Source organism: Astatotilapia calliptera, chromosome 17 (genome assembly GCF_900246225.1).
Source record: "Astatotilapia calliptera chromosome 17, fAstCal1.2, whole genome shotgun sequence".
Lineage (NCBI taxonomy): Eukaryota > Metazoa > Chordata > Actinopteri > Cichliformes > Cichlidae > Astatotilapia > Astatotilapia calliptera.
In genome coordinates, this window is record NC_039318.1 from 28,744,822 (window position 1) to 28,765,158 (window position 20,337).

General features: G+C 40.7%; 1 protein-coding gene across 5 annotated transcripts in view; it reads right to left on the reverse strand.

The window, feature by feature from the left end:
- Positions 1 to 20,337, reverse strand: part of cacna1c (calcium channel, voltage-dependent, L type, alpha 1C subunit) — a 206,440-nt gene that overhangs the window by 149,526 nt on the left and 36,577 nt on the right. For all 5 annotated transcript variants that reach the window (XM_026148293.1, XM_026148292.1, XM_026148294.1 and 2 more), the window contains exon 2: positions 5,713 to 6,145. In XM_026148293.1, coding sequence (XP_026004078.1) covers positions 5,713 to 6,145 — 433 coding nt within the window. The remainder of the gene's footprint in view (positions 1 to 5,712; positions 6,146 to 20,337) is intronic.

Genomic DNA, 20,337 nt, shown 5'->3' on the forward strand with positions numbered 1-20,337 from the left:
ATAGAGAACATGGTAGTTAGGAAGATGTCTCTCTCGCTGACCTTGCAGCGTGCAGGTAATGTTTCCAGGCTATAATTACACAGCACGCGAGAGCACTGTGTGTCTGTGTTTTAGTCCTTTATCATCTGTGTTCAAGTACGTGTGTGTTCTTCAAGAGTGTTGCTGTGTGTTCTCTAATCTGAGTGTGTGCTTGTGTGAGCTTAGACAGGCCCCATTGACCTGTTGAGAGCAGCAGCAGTTGTCATGGTAACAGAGGAGGAAAAGCGGAGGATTTTGGATCTCTATCTCCAGAGACAGAGGTACTCACAGTACACAGGACATGCACGCATAAAGCCTCACATATATAAACAAAACATACACCAGAGTGGACACCGAGTCACCCACATGTTCAACAGCATGCCCGCACTGCAGTTACGAAGGACATCCCATAGCAGGGAGGTTAAATAGAAAAGCAGAAAAACAAAGACTTGGTGTTAATGGTGTTAATTGTGTTTCTTCCACGTTTCTTCGTGACTCAGAGGCCATGCCTTTTTAGCTGCAGTTTTCTTTAAGAGCACATTTTAATGTCCATTTTCTTTCTGTCACCTCACCAACGCTCTTTTCCTTCCCACACTGAGCAGTTTAAATGAATGATTTCAGGGAATTGTGGCTAATAATCTCATCAGTTCACTGGGTTAGATTGTTCCAGCAGCCCTCAGGGTTTATTCATGCTTTTGGCTTATATTTTCCAGCTTCTGCACAGCTGGACAGTTGATAGGTTATTGGCACGATAATGACAGATACACAAGGTGACCGTCGGGACAACACGCTCACCGTTTCCATAAACAAACTCAATAATATAGGTCTGACTCCACTTTCATGAATTCATGGCAGATTCACAAGTTAACCTGCATGATGGAGGGAATCTATGTAAATGGAAACTTTTGTTCAAATTAAAATTTGTGAAACTTAAGCACTTTTTTCGTTGTAGTTTTTTGATAAATATAGCCTGTAATGTCAGGCTCAGACGATAACAATGCCCACTGTGCCAGGCTAGGCTAGGTTATAGTCATAAAATTTGCTTTTTGATGACTGAAAGACCTGAAAGACGAGAGTCTGATCCTTGACTATTCCTGCTTCCTGTCTTTCACCATATTCATGACACAGTTGGAAAGGAGGCTATAGCTAGCAATTTACAGGAAAAGAATGTAAAGAGACATTAGCAACTAACCACCTAGCTAAAGCCAAAGTATCCTTCCCATTTTGTTTTTCCAGGTGTAAAGTTGTACAAAGCACAGCTCTTAATACTACGAATTTTGTAGTATCCACAATGGGTTAGTGGAAAATCTAGAAAACCTTACATGGTGGGGCAAAGCAGGGGCAAATTACCAAAATATCCACAAAAACCATTTAAAGTATCATTATCTCATCTAAGAAAACAAACACAAAGGGATTTTTCTACAAGTTTTAAAGCAGAACAACTTTGCTCACACCGTGCAGTACTCACTGGCAAAACAATGGCACAGACGAAAAGTATTTTAAGGACATAAAAGTTGGGGCAGCTGCTGGATGTGGCAAGTTTCTACAGCAGGGGGCCAGTTGCTCCCCTTGCCCCCTTTAGATCTGTCCCTGCTACAAAAAGAGCTAGTATAGCATATTCATCTTTCTGTCTGGAAGTCATTAGGCAGCCCAAATGCAGTGTTGCTTTTTGTTCATTAACAGACACTAAGGGGTAAAACAATTAACAGTAATGCACAATCTCAGCTTTCTGATCTGGACATTATCAAGTAGTCTGAACAATGTTTTTCAGACTAGCTTATAGTGTGAACATGTGAGGTCCATTAGAGCCTATAATATTATCAACACTGATTTATTGTGACTTGTTAATTTGTTAATGCAACCCACCCAGCACATGCATTAAAACACATACTTCCTATATCTTCTTCTATTTCCTACCATTTTGCACTGCTTTCTACTTCCTTCCTCTTCTCTTCCCTTATGATCCTTCTATTCTAAACCCACACCTCTACCTCCTTCCCTCCACTCCACTCACTATTTTCTTGTTTACCTTTTCCGTCCTCCCCTCAATCTCTCACTCCCTCCGTCCCTTCTCTGTTACTCAGCTCCATTATCTCTCCTGTCGACATCAATGTCCTGCCCACATCCCTGCCTTTCTCATTTTCCTGACCCCTCCTTTTCCTCTCCTTCTGTTCCTCTAAGAACCGTGTGCAATTGTGCTCTTGCTGAGTCGAGGCTTATGTGGACATGCACCTACTATTGATTATTTTGAGTGTGACACAGGCCATTTCTGTCTATCTCTCCATTTCCCCGTCTCTTTCGCACCCTGAGGGAGAACCATGTCATTATGTTCAGGAACTTAAAAATAGATTTAAAAAAAACAAAACAAAACTGGAGAAGCAGGGTTGAAAGGAAGAACAGTAAGAATTTGGGATTTGGGTGGACAGAGGGAGGGTTGGCTATTAAATGCTGAGACTCCTAGGTGGAGGATGGGGGGTGGGGGTAAAGGATGAACAGAGGTGTGGATGGACCTGGGGGAAAGAGGATAAATACACTTTGAAATAGCAAGGGGAGAAGTGTGAAGGAGGGATGAAAATGAGACAATTTTTTCATCCTCCTGTGAGAAAACAGAAATAAAGAATGTAAGATGAAAGAGAAGAGTAGTAAAAGAGGGAGAAGGGCAGGCAGAGGAAGGGGAGAAGGGATTAAGACTACTGAGTGAAGAGGGAAAATCACACTTATTGAGAGCTAGAGGACAGAGAGAGATTGATTAAAGCCCCATACGAATGGGATTATCATTATGGGGGGGAGGAAAGGGATAAAATATTCTCAGTGGACCATGGAAATTTTTACTCATTGTCCTGGAAAGAAATTTTAAAGTTAAAATTAAAGAATGGGAATGGATGTCCAGTAGGACAAAAAGGCCCAAAAGACATACATAAATCCACTTTGAAATAACAGAAAAAGACGCTTCAGAATCAGCTTTTTGTAAATCCACCTGTGCATCCTCTACCAGTTATTAATCATACATATAAAAACATCAATTAGCTATAATTCTATTTTTTTATGACATGCTGTTCCATCTGCGTCTCTCCAATAATTTCATCCTAAATCTAAAAAACAAGGGGGTGGAATATGGTTGCAGTAAGAACTGTATATAAAAGATGGATGTAGCTTCTGGGCCTTAAAGGTGAGCCAATGAGGAAGTGCTTTAAGCTTGTATTCTATACAATGGCCAGCAGAGGGAGAATATCTTTTTCTTTAGAAGTCTGGGAAAACTGTAATTGCCCCCCTTGCTCTATAACCTTTGCTAATACTTTACTCATGAATTTATGGGCTTTTGGGAAGGATTTGAATCACCGTTTGACTGACAAGTTTCTACTCTGGGAGACTGCTATATATATATATATAAAAAACACCCAGCATGCCCCTGCGGGCGGTTTATCCTTCAAGCTCGGGTCCTCTACCAGAGGCCTGGGAGCTTGAGGGTCCTGCGCAGTATCTTAGCTGTTCCCAGGACTGCGCTCTTCTGGACAGAGATTTCCGATGTTGTTCCCGGGATCTGCTGGAGCCACTCGCCTAGCTTGGGAGTCACCGCACCTAGTGCTCCGATTACCACGGGGACCACCGTTACCTTCACCCTCCACATCCTCTCGAGCTCTTCTCTGAGCCCTTGGTATTTCTCCAGCTTCTCGTGTTCCTTCTTCCTGATATTGCTGTCATTCGGAACCGCTACATCGATCACTACAGCCGCCTTCTTCTGTTTGTCTACCACCACTATGTCCGGTTGGTTAGCCACCACCATTTTGTCCGTCTGTATCTGGAAGTCCCACAGGATCTTAGCTCGGTCATTCTCCATCACCCTTGGGGGCATCTCCCATTTTGACCTCGGGACTTCCAGGTTGTACTCAGCACAGATGTTCCTGTACACTATGCCGGCCACTTGGTTATGGCGTTCCATGTATGCCTTGCCTGCTAGCATCTTGCACCCTGCTGTTATGTGCTGGATTGTCTCTGGGGCATCTTTACACAGCCTGCACCTGGGGTCTTGCCTGGTGTGATAGACCCCAGCCTCTATGGATCTTGTGCTCAGAGCTTGTTCTTGTGCTGCCATGATTAGTGCCTCTGTGCTGTCTTTCAGTCCAGCTTTGTCCAGCCACTGGTAGGATTTCTGGATATCAGCCACCTCCTCTATCTGCCGGTGGTACATACCGTGCAGGGGCCTGTCCTTCCATGATGGTTCCTCGTCTCCCTCCTCTTTCTTGGGTTTCTGCTGCCTGAGGTATTCACTGAGCACTCGGTCAGTTGGGGCCATCTTCCCAATGTATTCTTGGATGTTCCTTGTCTCATCCTGGACTGTGGTGCTGACACTCACCAGTCCCCGGCCCCCTTCCTTCCGCTTAGCGTACAGCCTCAGGGTGCTGGACTTGGGGTGAAACCCTCCATGCATGGTAAGGAGCTTTCTTGTCTTTATGTCAGTGGTTTCTATCTCCTCCTTTGGCCAGCTTATTACCCCAGCAGGGTATCTGATCACGGGCAGGGCGTATGTGTTGATGGCCCGGATCTTGTTCTTACCATTCAGCTGACTCCTCAGGACTTGCCTGACCCTCTGCAGGTACTTGGTGGTTGCAGCCTTTCTAGCGGCCTCTTCATGGTTCCCATTTGCCTGCGGGATCCCCAGGTACTTGTAACTGTCCTCTATGTCTGCAATGTTGCCTTCTGGTAGTTCAATCCCCTCAGTTCTGACTACCTTCCCTCTCTTTGTTACCATCCGACTACACTTCTCCAGTCCGAACGACATTCCAATGTCATTGCTGTATAGCCTGGTAGTGTGGATCAGTGAATCGATGTCTCGTTCACTCTTGGCATACAGCTTGATGTCATCCATGTACAGGAGGTGGCTGACAACTGCTCCGTTCCGTAGTCGGTATCCGTAGCCAGTCTTGTTAATGATCTCACTGAGGGGGTTCAGGCCTATGCAGAACAGCAGTGGGGACAGAGCATCTCCTTGGTAGATCCCGCACTTGATGGTAACTTGTGCTATGGGCTTGGAGTTGGCCTCTAGTGTTGTACGCCACATCCCCATTGAGTTCCTGATGAAGGCTCTTAGGGTCCCATTGATCTTGTACAATTCTAGGCATTCCAGTATCCAGCTGTGGGGCATTGAGTCATAGGCCTTCTTGTAATCAATCCAGGCAGTGCACAGGTTGGTCAGTCTGGTCTTGCAGTCTCGGCTGATTATATATATATATATATCACTTACTCGGATTCACCCCTTTCTCATCACATCCAGTTTTAAAACTCAAAAATGCCAACAACAAAAAAGCTTAGCTTGAGGCTTCACAACGGGACAGGACCAATAAAGAAATACGATCAGATAAAGTCCGTGGTTTGCAGTTGAAACATATTTATCCTACATGTATATGTTTGCACAGGAACATTATATATAGTTGTAAAATATAGAAATGTCATCATATAACTCTCCAGTACAATAATAATAATAATAATAATGGATTGGATTTATATAGCGCTTTTCAAGGCACCCAAAGCGCTTGATAAAGATGGGCCATAACCCTTTACATTTTGAAACTGACATGGACAAATTCTACTTTTAACTGATTTTCTTTAGACTATGCAACCAATTGATAAGGATCTGATCTATGAGAAAGCACTACACAGGGAACAACCCTTTGCCCATAGTTTGTTGAAGGATACTTCCACTCTACGATGCTGATGCAGGCCCTGCGGATAGGATTCTTGAGTGTGAGGCAGAGTAGAGCTCGTGGCGGCCTTGTGGCTGTCGTTGTGGTTTGTTTCTTGGGTTTAGCGGTATAGTGCTGTCTCTTCCGTTGCGTGGAGCTGGCCGTGGAGATGGGCCCTCGCCCTCCGGACCCAAGCCCCGCCCCTCCACCCGATGCGGCATTACCCATCATCTTCGCCTGCCGCGCGGCATCGATCGCCGCCTGCCAGCTCAGGGCTGCCCCCGGTGTAGGGATGTGCTCTGGAGCCAGACCAACCACGCCCACTCCATGGTTGACCCCGCCCCCTCCTCCACCATGGTCGCCATGGCTAGTGCCACCACTGTGCTCATTGGTCAGGCCAGGTGGAGGAGGTCGAGGAAGAGGAGGAGGGGGAGAGTAGTCGGAGCCTGGAATTGAGAAAAAGAGAAAAGACAGAGGAGACAGGAAGTTAGCTACATAAATTTATGGATTACTTATAGAAGGGATTTGCTTCAAAAACTGTTTAGTTTGTTGGTTTGTTAGATTATTCTGAATATTCTGAAGAGGCTGGATAAAGCACAAACTCATCAGTTATGATGCCCTGTACTTTGTATTTTTGTTAGCTATCGAGTTCAAAAGAGCTAACCACTTTAACTGAAAGTCTAAGGTCTTGACAATGTTGTGATGTCTTCATCACAAGCCATCAAATGTAGTACTTCAACATCCATGTGAAAGACTTGATGGCACTAGTACCACTTGTGCATGGCTGGATCCCTCAATCAAGAATTTAGCAATGTCTACTTGGGGAGATTAAAAACAACTGAGTAGCAAACAGTTCTTTGGGTGTAGTTGTAGGGAACTAACATGTTTAAAATGATAGGTCTCCCAGCTTTAAAGATTAATACCCACTGAAAAATCCAGAACGTGTTTAGCCCTGAAAAGAATAAGACTGGGGACAACAAATGCTTGTATTGAAATAAAAGATAAAAAAAAGAAGAGAGAGACAGAATTACAATAATCTCTGTGAGATTACATAGTTTTACGCAAACAAATCGTGGGAATAAGACGGTGTAAAACAAAGACACCGGATTAACCATACTGTATGCTTAGCCAGATTAAAGACAGTTATAATATCCTCTCAGCCCTCCTTCTCTCTGACAACTCAGCAAATGTTTCCACTGTGCATATAGATTATACGCTGAAATTTTATGCAAACAATTATTATTCACACAAAGCCAAGCGTGCAAGTGCACATGGAAATTTTCTACAGATGGAAGAAGTAACAGTGCTTTGCAGAGACAAGGGTATGTTTGTGAAACAGTAGTCAGAGCTACTGATATCAAAGCAGAAAATGTTTGTTTTTAATGATTAAAAAGAAAAACTAATTTTAAAATTGTTAAATTGTTTGAACGCAATAGATTTAGTAGATATACTATTTAATCATACAAACTGGAATATATATCATTATCTCGATGTTGCAGTGCCATATAGTAGATCACTAGATCTTTTAGCACAACTAATGCATGGTGGAAATGAAAAGCTTAATCTTTGTAGATTTAGCAATGTCGAATTCGTAAATCTCATAAAGTGAAATTCTTTTGGAAGAGGAAGAATCCAAAAGTTAAAGAACCTCTGTAAAGTTAATCCATCCTGTGCTGTTGCAACAGAGATAAGGAGCTAGAAAGACAGAGGAAGGAGAAATGTGAGTGGGTTCAGAGGGAGGAGGAGGAGAGAAGTAGATTTATCCTACAATTACAGGGCATTCACAATGTCTGCTAAAATCCTGCTCCTCTCACTTCACTGCTACAGGTTTTTACAAATGCACTCACACTGGGCGATGGCCTGAGGGAACAGTACATCACATCCTGAGGACTATAGTGACTATAACGCATGCACAGAGTGTATATACATCTATCGCCTAATCATCTGTAAGTGCTGCTTTCTTACTCAGTCACAGTAAAGTAAAAATAGGACAGCAATATCCCTGTGACTAGGGAAAATGGATGGTTGCCTGGTGATTGGACTAAAAAAAATTTTTCGTATTCAGCGACTGAATGCAAGTAGTTGCGGTGATTGATTGTCAACATGTCGTAATCCATCTCAGTCAGTCTGTGGCGATGAACGAAACTGGCCTGCAAAATATTTTTAACATATTTGCGTTTATAAGAGTTAATTCGCATATCATCACAAACAAATTGCATGTAATTGCCAAACTGATAGCCGACTGATAGCGTTTCATCGCCATCTTGAAGCGTCAAAGTTGTTTTGAAAACAGCAGCTACCTGCAAGTGGTCACAAACCTGGTCCTTGTCTTCGAAGAAACTATTTCAAAGGCAACAAGATTATAAATTCATTGTGACTGTAGCATTATCCACAGAATTTGACTCGTCAAGAGCAACTTAGAAGGGTGCTGGCAAATCTCACATGCTTTTTGGCAATGTAAAACATAATAATTTATCCCTTACTAAAGATATATTAAAATTCATTACTGAAGTTGCTAATTACTTAATCAGTATAATTAGTTCCCTATTTTTCTTTCCCTCTCTTTTTAATCCATGTACCATGCCTCTAACAACAACTCTTAAGCCTCAACAAGCACACTGAATCTTCAAATATGTACAGCTACTGGACTCTGATACGCCCATGAAAAACAGTACAACCATCTTAAATGTGCTTGTATTTAAATGCTACTTAAGTGATCCAAAAAAGTCCAATATTTATATAAATATGCATGACAATGATGATGATAACTGTGTTAGGCATTCAATCATAAAAACAAGAAAACACAAATATTATACACACATGACAGAAAGAAACAACACACTGGACTTATTTGAGAAGTTAGTTACTAATTTCAGCATTTTTTGCATGCAACTGTGGCGTAAACCATAGATAGATAGATAGATAGATAGCCTTTTAGCGAACTCTTATTCATTCTTAGTATTTATTGATATAGCGGTTTTGCATTTTCAGACTTTTCTGTTATGATTTGTTCTATTAATAATGTAGATTGCTGGTTTTATTTGTGTATGTGGGTAAGTTGTTTTTTATGGCAAGTCTGCTGTAATATTTGTTTGGATAAGTGCTATATAAATAAACTTTATTGCTTCTATTACAAAATAAACTGCGATGCCCTCAAGGTAGAAGTGGTCTTAAAAAAAACAACAAAAACAAACAAACAAATGCAGTAAGAAACAACAGCACCAGATCTGCAAATATTTAAAGAGTAGTGTGCTTTGAATAGAGCAGTCATGCCCAAGGAGGTGCTCTTTACATTTACCAGCAATGAAGTCACTTGGTATCAGATGCAGCTGTGTCCTATGAGAAAAACCAGTGTGGTTTCAATTTTCGAGCATATCTTTCATCTCATTACTTGGCTGAAACTGCACTCCCCTCATTTATTTATTTATTTTCAATAAAATGAGGGGTTGATTTTAGAGATTTTCTTAAAATCAGCATAGTAAAATTTTCTTTTATCAAACATGCATTTTGGCTCTGTCTCAGATGCTCCTTTATACTGGAGCATATCTTCCTTCAGTGCGAGTTAATAACTGCTTCCTGACTTCTGTTGCACATCATTTCTCCTTTGCTCTCTATCTCTCACAAACGCACACTCGCAAACACACTCACACATAATCACTTTCAGCATATTGTACTGCTGTGTGATCAGTTTATCTCACATAGCCTGCTCCTCACACAGGGTGTACCCCACCGAGAGAGTGTGTTTGTTAGTATGTGTGCTGTATGAGCGAGTTTGAGAGGATTAGAGGCAAGTAAACTTTAATAATACTAATCTGTCTGACCGCGTGTCTCTCCTGTGCATCCGTCCTCTCACATGCATATGCACGGACGTGTTTGTGTGTGTTGCACAAGCTTATGTGACCGACTATAATTCTATTAGCAGCTCTAATGGAAACACAGCATTCCGTGGAAATATGATTCCTAGAGAAAGGGAGAGGTGGGACAAGCAAAGGATGAGGAAAAGGATGGAGAATGAAGGGAGTTTAAACCATGAGAAAGAGTGGGATGAATGGAAGAAGAGGCTGAAAGACTAACGAAGGGGAAAACAAAAATATATGAATGACATCAGAAAAAGCGAACAGAAAAAAGTGTAAAGGACTTAAAACCACTATTGTCATTACACAACACTGTAATGGCAATAGTGGTTCATTTTTATGCTGTTATTGTTATTGTTATTTTAGTAGACTCGCAGACATAAGGTTCTTCATTTTCAACATCTATCCACCACAGGTTTTGTGGTGTAGCTCCATTTAGGCCAGGCTAACTCATCATAAATGTTCTTTTGTCTGTGCTTTCATGTTACTCTGATGAATATAACTCACCTAAACATTGTTGCAAGACTAAGCACCTGCTTCCAATAGCAAAGGCAAGCCCCAAAAGCAGTGACCTCCCCCAGCTGAACCACACCGCCAAAACTGATCAGAAACTGTTTGGGAGCCTCATCGGTGCCTCAGGCTCTTTGCTGTGCTTCTCAGAGTCCCCAGATCCCAGTCTGTACAAGCATCTGCAGCAAGCAGCAGAACAAAGCCAGTCCACAGAGGCCAAACCCTGAAGCCCACAGGACCCAAAGGATCTGCTGCCAACGTCACACAACACAGGGCACCCCAAGGGGTCCCCTCCCTTGTGGTATATAATAATAATAAACTAAAAATGCATGAGAATTAAATGAAACAGTGATGAATTTATCTATGATCTTCCAGGGATAAATCAGGGTCAAATCAATGAATAGGAAGCAGAGGGACTTTATACATCCAGCTTTGTACTGTAAAGACAGTCAGCATTCACTCTTAATGAACTTGAAGTGAACCTGAAGTGAAACTGAGTCTAACTTCACTGTGAACTGAGCTGGAGACTGTAATGAGCCGTGATTCAAACTAAAGTCAGTGGAGCTGTTATCTACTTAAAGATAAAGACTGGCAAAAGATACTATCACTGCAACTCTAAGCACTCTGCCTCAAAATATCATTGCTGCTCTGCACTTGCACACAGACAGTATTCTCCAGATCGGTTGGTCTAATTTTGGTTACCAGCAAAGTACGGTTCCTTTGCAATTTACAGTGTCAATAACTGCATTAGTGGAAAGCTTACAAAGTATTATGCCGCTTTGCTCTGTTAATTGGCTCAACCAGATAATGAACAAAGACAAGGACCAATCAGATTATGCCATCCAAAATCATTCTCAAGTCTTTCCCTCAATCTGGTCTTTTTTCCTCGCTTCTTTTTTCACTCGTTTTTACACTCTCACTCTCCGTCTGCTTTTGAACAGGGATCTGCTTGAACGGACAGTAAAGATGCAATTATCAGTCAGTTAACTGATGATGACACCTGATCACACACTAATTGAGCTAGGGTCCACACATGCAGGCACGCACAAACATGTGTCACCTCTAATAAGACGCAGAAAAAAACTAATATTTTTGTGGCGAAAGCTGGTCTGTTTTCCATCTTATGAAAATACTATCTCCTTTGTTTTAAGTGTTCTGTTTCCTCCTCTCCTATTTTTTCCCTCCTCTTGGTCCTGATCATTGCCAAATACCCTCTTAAAAGCCTGCCCTCTATCTTTTCATCTCTATTTCTTTCTCCTTCCCTAACCCGCACCTCCTCATCCTCTCCTTCTTTTCCCCTTCCTTCTTTTCTCCCTAATCTATACAACTGTCACTCCCTCCATTGACTCTCCAGCAGCAGACAAGTTCATTTTCAGTCGTGCACCCTTCCTCCATTAATCTACCCCCACCCCTCGCCCATCGCCTCTCCATTTTTCCCTATCTCTCTTGCCTTGCTGCTTCTCACTCTTTCTCCCATCACTTGCCTCTCTGTCATCTCCAAATAGCTGACAATTATTCTTTCACTCCTGCTCTCACCCATCTCCTTAGCTGAAAAGAGAGGTTAGCCCATAACTAATCAGATCCACAACACCGCTCCTTCCTCGCCGCCTGTAGCAGTCACCTTCGGCCTCATGCCTGGACTAAGACACTAAGCAAAAGACGACACAAATAATTATTTCAGTGACAAAGATTGTCACTTCTTCCACGCTTTTCAGATCTTGAATGACATCCCATCACGCTTAACCCTCATTATCGCTGTCATCGTAAATACCAGTTGTAATGCTAATACTACTTTTTAACCAATTTATGTGTCATCCACTCACTAACACGCACACTTACACATACATGGAGCGAGTGTACTCACAAATCCCAAAGCAAGTTAAAAGGTTTATGTATCTGTTGTACATACACACAGTCTACTCCTTCATGTACACACTGTGTGTGCATATGTGTGTCTCTCATTTGTCTCTCTCTCACACTGTCCATATGTGCCCATTATCTGGCCGAGTGAGCACGGCACACAAACACACACTCATGCATACACACCTGCTACCCTCAACACACAAGCACACCTGCTCCCCTTGAAAAATAAGACACATACACACCTGCTTTTCTTAATCTATGATACTCCCCAGCAGACACACACACACACATAAAACAAGCAGGACATGCATGTAATTTACAAGGAAAATACACAAAGTGGAAATCACATGCTTGTGATTGGGGCATTGCTGAATAATCATGACAACCAAACAAACTGAAAATTTGCCACACTGCACAGAAAATTTACTGTTAATGGGCAAAAGGGCAGCCTATTGTCAGGAGAAATTCCGGCTCATTTAGCGCACACTGAAAGTAAGATGCTTCTTATTGGTTTGAACACAACCAGTCAGCACACACACCTCTGGCTCTTACAGCTGACGTAGTTTGTCCCACTTTGTGATGTCAAACACAAAGAGGTAACAGCAAGACATATTGACACTTTTTGGTTATAAATAATAAACTAACAACAAGTGCGTGTATTTGTGTTGCTCAAGCCATTTTTTTATTGTAATAGTTATTTATTGGTGTAAGCATTAGCTATAAAAATCCTGTTGATTTATTCATTAAACTAAGCAAGATACCTGGTGATGAAAAGTGAAGAAACTGTGTATGTGGATATTCCACACAAAAATGTAAATGTTGTTTGAATTATGCATTAATGTCCTGTATTCAACACTGCATGGGTTCAGCCCTCGCTCTGTCAATCATGATTCTAAAGCAGTGATTGGTTGTTGTCTCCGTATTCCCAGGAAATCACAAAGGACACGTCTTTAAAGCACAGGGTAAAAAAATAAAATAGAGCTCTAATACTAATATATAGTAGTACAATTAGTTTTCAATCTGTATATCCAGGATTTAATACTGTGTGATAAATCCACCACTCTCAAAACAGTCTTATCAGTGGTTGTTTATTCACACAAATGCCGTAGCTTTCAGAAAATTAATAAAAGAAGTTCACTGCGGGACTGTAAATGTAGCTACTTGCAATTTATCCCTTTTGAAGTGACACTTGTTACAATAATGACACATTATTTTAAATCCTCAGAGGTTAACTTTAAGCCAAAGATAAGACGTTGATTTTAAGTTGTTTAATACTTTGAAAGTCAAATCAGCGCTTGGCTGACTAGTTTGAGTCTGAGCCACATCCAACGAGGTCTTATTTTTTCATGACACAGTGAAATGTGAATTCCTCTGAGATGATTTTGGTTTTTTTTTAAGTAACTTTAATAAATGTTTTGGATGCTGAGAGTCCTGAAGGTTTGGCAACAACGGGATTTTAGTTAAGGTAATAATCTGTTGTAATGTAATGTCTCGGGCTTCTTCTACCTGTCCCTTCAAAGGAATTATTTAACATTCTGGACAGCATGCTTATTCCATATCTAAATAAGTGATTAGATTAACAGCACTCTTCAAGGAGCACCCCATAAGCTTAGTTTAGAGACTCAACAAGCTTACAGTAGCTCTGTCCAAATTCTGCCTTATAGCCTCCCTAAACTTCACTTCCATTATATAGTTTGGCATTTTTAGACAGTTTCTGTGGAGTGATTTCAACTACAGTGTGTTTCTTCTTCACAACCTTTGAGTGGAAATGAGTTTAAATATTGTTTGGCAATAGTAGTAAGATCCCTGGTTTGATTCTTAGAGGAGACATAAATCTGTTGGGGATTGTGTCAGGAGCTCAGATTTGTGAAGCAGCGTTTTAGTAAGTCTATCTCCGCTTTTGATTGGCTGAGAGCTAATTAGCATGGTCATACAGCCTATTCTTTACCCAGACAAGACCTAAAGACATGAACGCAACAGTCAGAAGCCACTTTCTGTCTCAACATTGCGCCATTTACCACTATAGGTGTCAAATAGAGTCAGCGAACATCTGCCCTCTAAGTGATGTACAGTAAAAGTCACTGCAGAATGACTGGGGTATAATACATTTCAAACAGAGGGAGTGTGTCTTAATAGCTGACAAAGCATAGACACAAAGGACAAATGTGAGGGTGAAGAACGTGAGCGAAACCAGTGGAAAGGATGCCGAGAAATAAAAGAACTTAAAGGAAACAGAAGCGTGAACATGAGGAGGAGGAAAATAGAGGAGAAAGTGACGTGTAGAGGAGGAGGAGAGGCAAGAGGAGGAAGGTTCGTTCGCACTGCCTCTCCATGCCGACCTCGCATACACGAGTATTCATGCACACAGCGCAGGCAGCAGATATTAATAACTCCTTATTAATATTCATCTGCAGTGGAGAGATGTGAGGCCAGAGTAACCCAGATACGAACAGTTTTCTCTACCTGTCTTTGTGTGTGCGCGTGTGTTCCTTGCATCTAAAGTTTGTGATCTCTATCAATCTCTGCCTTAGCAATGTATATATTAACCATTTATTGGACATATTTGCTGGCTAAAACAACATAAAGAGTTAATTTCCTGAACTCTGATAAGCCACACTCCCAATGCAGAAATTCTGAATGCAGTAAGGTCAAAAGCTAAACCAACAACACACAAGTTCCACACAATAGCATCACTAACGAATGCATTTTCTCCTTTTGAGATACAAACACGCTTAAACAAAGTGGCATGCAATATTTATTAGTGGCAGGTTCCACCTTATCCACTCTCGTCCACAACTGCTGTTCGGTCCTTTTCTTTCTATTCTGCTTTTGTCTTCCTGTCTGGCTCACCTCCCACTTCACATCTGCCCTTTACTTTTGTAAAGGCCACAGTGGGCGCCTGCATTGTACAGCTTATGCCATTCAGGCATGTGTTCATCTAAAGAGCCTTTCTGTTAAAGTAAATGCATACATTTTGTAATCCCACTGAATGGAAATCATGACCTTGGCAAGGTCATTTTATGCAAAACCCACTGAGCCTTGCCTGTATAGTGCAGAATCAAGTCATTGCAGGTGGCGTGATAGTGGTTATACACAGGTTAAAATAAATAACCATCTACTAGAGGATCAGCACACTGCAAAAGAAAAATACAAATCACATACTGCATACACCCTGCAGCATCTGTATTAGCAATTTTATTCATTAATGTATGTATTCATTTAGCTCCTATAACTATAGTAGCAGGTGTGTGACACAAATCACCAAATCCTAGATTGCCTTTAACAATACCCAAACCTCAAGGAGTACGATAGTTGGAAAGACTGTATGTCTGTGCAGGTTGTCAGTCATCCTGGTCATGATAGTCTTAAGATCTTGAAAGAAGAAGGCACTCTGGACTTCTTTAAGTTTGTGAAGATGTTTTACTTCTCATCCAAGAGACTTTTCAGCTCTAAAAACAATAGGTGGAGAGTAACAGGTGTTTAAACCCTCCTCGGTTGTACACTTTGGATCGACTAATGATTCCTGTGCATCTTCACATGAGCCAAGTGGGAAAAAAGTTCTCAGTCATTACAAAAACTGAGAGTTAACAGTTGAACCCCTCTATCGTGTGATCCACTGAGGTTACCTGAGGCACGGTTATGTGGGGCTCACAGGCCTCAGTTGCACCACAAGACATCTCAAAGGTAACCTTTCGACAAAATGCATGTTATCTTATAATCTCTTTAAATGGTTTAAATGCTGCATTATTGAATTTATATTGATTCTACAGCTGGGCTTTTAAAATATCACCAGCCAGATTTCAAATATTTATGGATGCCTGCTTTGGCTGTTATCTCTATCTTTTTGGCAGCCAACTAGGTCACCGTTTGCCCGCCTGGTCACTCGTTTTCTCAAGTCATCGTGTGACCATGTACCTTTCAAACAGCAGAATATATCAAATCTCTCAGCTATGCCAGCAGCAGTCGCCTGGCTTAGCCATTAAAAAGAGCCTGTTCATTTGAGTTCAACAAGAGGTTAAAAATGAAACATAAAGAATAACCAAAATGCCAAAATCAAAGACAATAAAAATGCTCAATAACAATGTGTCTTACACTCCCCATATGCCCTTAAGAAAGGATTGTATTTGCTCCAGGAGCCGCAGTAGGAGACTGTGGATGCAATCTGCAGCTGAGATGAGGAGGGATTGTGTGAAGATGTGTTACTGCGAAGCAGAGCGTTGATGATAAGCAGTTACAAATTGTAACACCACTTTCTGTGCAAGTGTGACCAAAATCAAACAAAAAAGCTTTCAGTCTTTTATGATTTTTTCTCCTTTTTTAAAAAATTTCTTTTAAAGATTGTCTTCAGGTGCTGAGAGAGTGAAGGACTCACAACACAATGTAGTGAGGCAAACATCCCAGTACAATTAGCTTGAACAAAGCTGGGTTTCTTTCTTGTCAGCTGCCTCCTGTGGGAAGCTTTCTTTTTGTTAACTAGGCCAAAACAAATTTAAAAATCAATATTTTGAGTTTATCTAAGCAATAATAAATTCACATTTCACAGCTTCGCGCTCAGTCTGCTTTTAATCTTCAGTTTAGATCTGAAATAGATTTTTCTTAAGTGTTTTAACAATATTACACAGATATGCATATGCAAACAATTAGTTTGATTTCACTGAGCTAATTTCAGTTAATTAAAAGGTGAAAGTCTCACCAGCAGGTTCCCTTTGACTGCTGTCTCTTGAACTTAAACAGGTCCTATTGGGAAAGCCTGCATTTAAAAACGCTGTTAATTGTTTAACATTAACTCAGTTCCTGACAAATCCATATTATTCAAGCTTCTCACAAATAAACTGTAATGTTTACATTATAATAGACCTTAGGATTTTAACACCACTGCACACATCACCTCAACCTTACAGCTGATACAGGTCACCCCAGATATAATAAATCATAAGTGATGATAAGAGATGGATCAAGCATTCAATCAGGGCTGAAACTGTATTTTAAATCGTATTCGTATTCTATTCAAAATTGTGTTCTCATAAAATTAAAACTGCCTTGTTACTGTAAGTTACAAAAGGCTGCTGGATAAATTATTAATGAATGCATTTTTATTTTAAAATGATCATTGTAGCCTGTAGCTACAATAATACTTGAAATACTTGAATCTTGCTTGTGGCTTTCATAAACATCACTGTGACTGTGTACCTTGCCATAAAAACAACAGCTAATCTAGTTAGAACACACGGTTCAATTCAGATTTCACTTATTTATGACTTGTTCATTACCTTAGCTGTGCTGGCACAGAGTCAGAGCATGCAAAACCCTCAACCTCTGGGCAACCACTTTCGATCTCAAGGTGACAACACAAGTCGCACATATAGGCCAAACAATCTGACACCAAACAACTGCAGTTCAACTTGAACTGAAAGCAGTCACTCACACTTTGGCAAATTTTTATGAATAACTGCCATTTAATCTATGAATGTAGACAGATCCCCTACAAGTTGCAACCAATTGGAGTCTATCTGATCTGTAACGATTCTTTTTGCAACAGGCGACTCAGTTCAGCCTGTTCCTAGCAGGTTGCATTGTGAATATATTCCCATATAAAAGCAAGGATGCTAAGTGCCTACTTCATTTTGCAGTTAAATCTACGGTGGCCCTGAGAGACCAAACAGACTGCAACTTAAGAAAACACCAGCAATAAGAAAAACACTGCAAAAGCACACAAAACACAACAGAAATAGGAAAAACTACAATGGAAATAGGAAAAAAGAAAACAGAAATAGGAAAAAACAGATTTCCGAATAGTGATGTGTTGGTTGCGAACAAAACGGCTCTTGGAGCCGGGTCTTTGAAGTGAACAACGCGAGCCTGCTTATTGGGAGCCATGTTTTGATTTTTTTTTCTCTCTCTCTCACCCTCTCTCTCTCGCACTTTTTTTCCTGCTTTGTCTCTAGGGGCCACCATATATATTTATATATAAACATATATAAATAAAACCACATTTTTTTACATTAGTAATTCCTTTTGTGCATAATTTTAGATTGTTGTTGATAATAAATTAATTAAAACAACCTGAAGATCCGGTACGGCCCCGGTTGGGAACCGAAAGAATCGGATCTTTTTAGTGAGGCGAGCCGAAAGAGCCGATTCTCTAAAAAGAGTCGGAATTCCCATCACTATTTCCAAACGCACAAGGGAAATGTTTCTGGGGAGACAATAACCCGACGGACCAATTGCAGGAACCAAAATATGCTAAGAATTGCGCTGGGAGACACTTAAAAGAAGTGGAGGATCTATCGGTTTTGTGAGGAAAGAAAAGATGAGAGGTAAGTGTGTTAACCTAACTTAGCTTAAAAATCCGTCATCAGTATTATATGAATCATGATAAAACACACCTCCCATGTTTTGGGTTCCTGCAACTGGTCCGTCGGGTTATTGTCTCCCCTGAAACACTTCCCTTGTGCTTTTGGAAATCTGTTTTTCCTATTTCTGTTTTTGTTTTTCCAGTTTCTGTTTTGTTTTTTCCTATTTCCGTTGTTGTTTTTCCTTATTTCCGTTGTGTTTTGTGTGCTTTTGCAGCGTTTTTCTTATTGCTGGTGTTTTCTTAAGTTGCAGTCCGTTTGGCCTCTCAGGGCCACCATGTAAATCACCTTACTGCAGCAGCTATATCACTATTACTGAATCTTGGAATTATGGTCCACACAGTTAGCTGTAAAGTCATGTGAATTTGTTAGCGACGCTTTTCTTTCCAAGCTCCTTAGACTATTGTGTGTCTACATTTTTCAGTGTGTTGCAAATTTCTAAATTTCACACCTGCTGAAATGTTTTTATTTCAACTATGGTGGCTATTTTCCAATTCAGTCTGCAAATCTGCTTTACTCTGAGCTAAACACAATCACTTCAGATGAAAGAAAAGGTTTATTTATTTTTTTGATGTTTAAAACTTGATTGAAATGAGAGTCGTCCGATGCTGCCACCTTAATCTAGGAGAAGAAAAGCGTACAACCAGCCAAAACAGAATTGGATTTAAGGGTCATGAACATCAGACTGAATGAAAATTGTCACATAGTCCAAAAGCTCTTGGTTAATTCAAAAAAAGAAGAGAAATTAATAACCGAAAGCGCACATAAGGAGTCTAAATCGTAAAATACCTTGAGGATAAAAGATAACGGAAGAATATTGCAGTGCAAATCACGATCTCACTGTAAAATGGTTAATAACTCTGTACCGCGACTAAAAGTCATTAAGAAGAGCAGTTGTGTCATTATGAGGAGCTCTGACATAAATACAAATGGCCCTGAAACTATAAATGAAACTACAATTAACCACTATTAAGATTCCTTCCATAAAACCTTCATGGAGAAATTAGAGGGGAGCCGAGGTGACACCGTTTTACTGTTGAGTCAATAAGTGTCTTCACAGTTTGTACAGAGACATTACATGAGCGAATATGTCTGTGTGTGATATGGCGACCCAGAGAGAAATTGTAGTCTAAGGTACAACACACCAGGGAGCCATCAAGTGAAGTACATATGCTGTAATGTCTGTGTGTGTGCTCAGAAGCAAAGGTGAGCGTGTGTCTCTTTGTCGAGTGTTGTCAAGTTTAGACAAAAAAGTGTGTCTGTGTGTGTGCGTGTGTGCTTGGAGCTATGCACGTCTGTGATTAATTGATGTGCCTACAAGCAATAAAATGCTAATGAATGTGCTCATAGTTTAGCTCCACAGTCTGGCAGAGCCACAGTCTCAGAGGGTGCGTTAAGTTTATAGCTCCAGCTCTACCCATCCTGCACATCCCCCATCAGGTGATGAGGGGCCATGGGAACAAAGGTCTGGTTTTTTTGCAGTTAAACTCAAGTTATGCAACAGTCAGTATTCTGTGTTAATAAAGTACAATAAAAAAGGCAAAGGAAATAGGAATAAAACAAGTTGCTTACAGATTGATGATAAGCACATTTGGAATACCTATGATCTCTCGAGTTACCCGGCACACTCTTTAAATCTACCAGGATAAAAATGTCATTGGTCTTTTAATAAATGTAAATGGAAAAAAACCAGACTCCATCCTGGCTTCTTCTGTGTCTTAGGTGAAGACAGTGACGGTGAATTGTGATGTCAATTCCAGTCATGTCACTCCTTGTTTCTCTCTCTTTAATATCTCACTGAATCATGTATCTGTTTTTTTAAATTGTTTTTTGTCTCCTTCTTGCCTCAAAATGTTTGCCTTTATTAAGGAAAACATAAAGAAGGGAAATAGTAAAGAAGCTAGGAGTCCAGCAGAACAGCAGTCGTTAGAATGGCTCAAAAAACAATTGTGACCCCGGTACTCTATAATCACTCTATAACCAACAGACTGCCTTTCTTATTCGCTTTAGCCATAACTAATAGATTTCATGGAATTCCAATTCATCTGGAGGTTACTG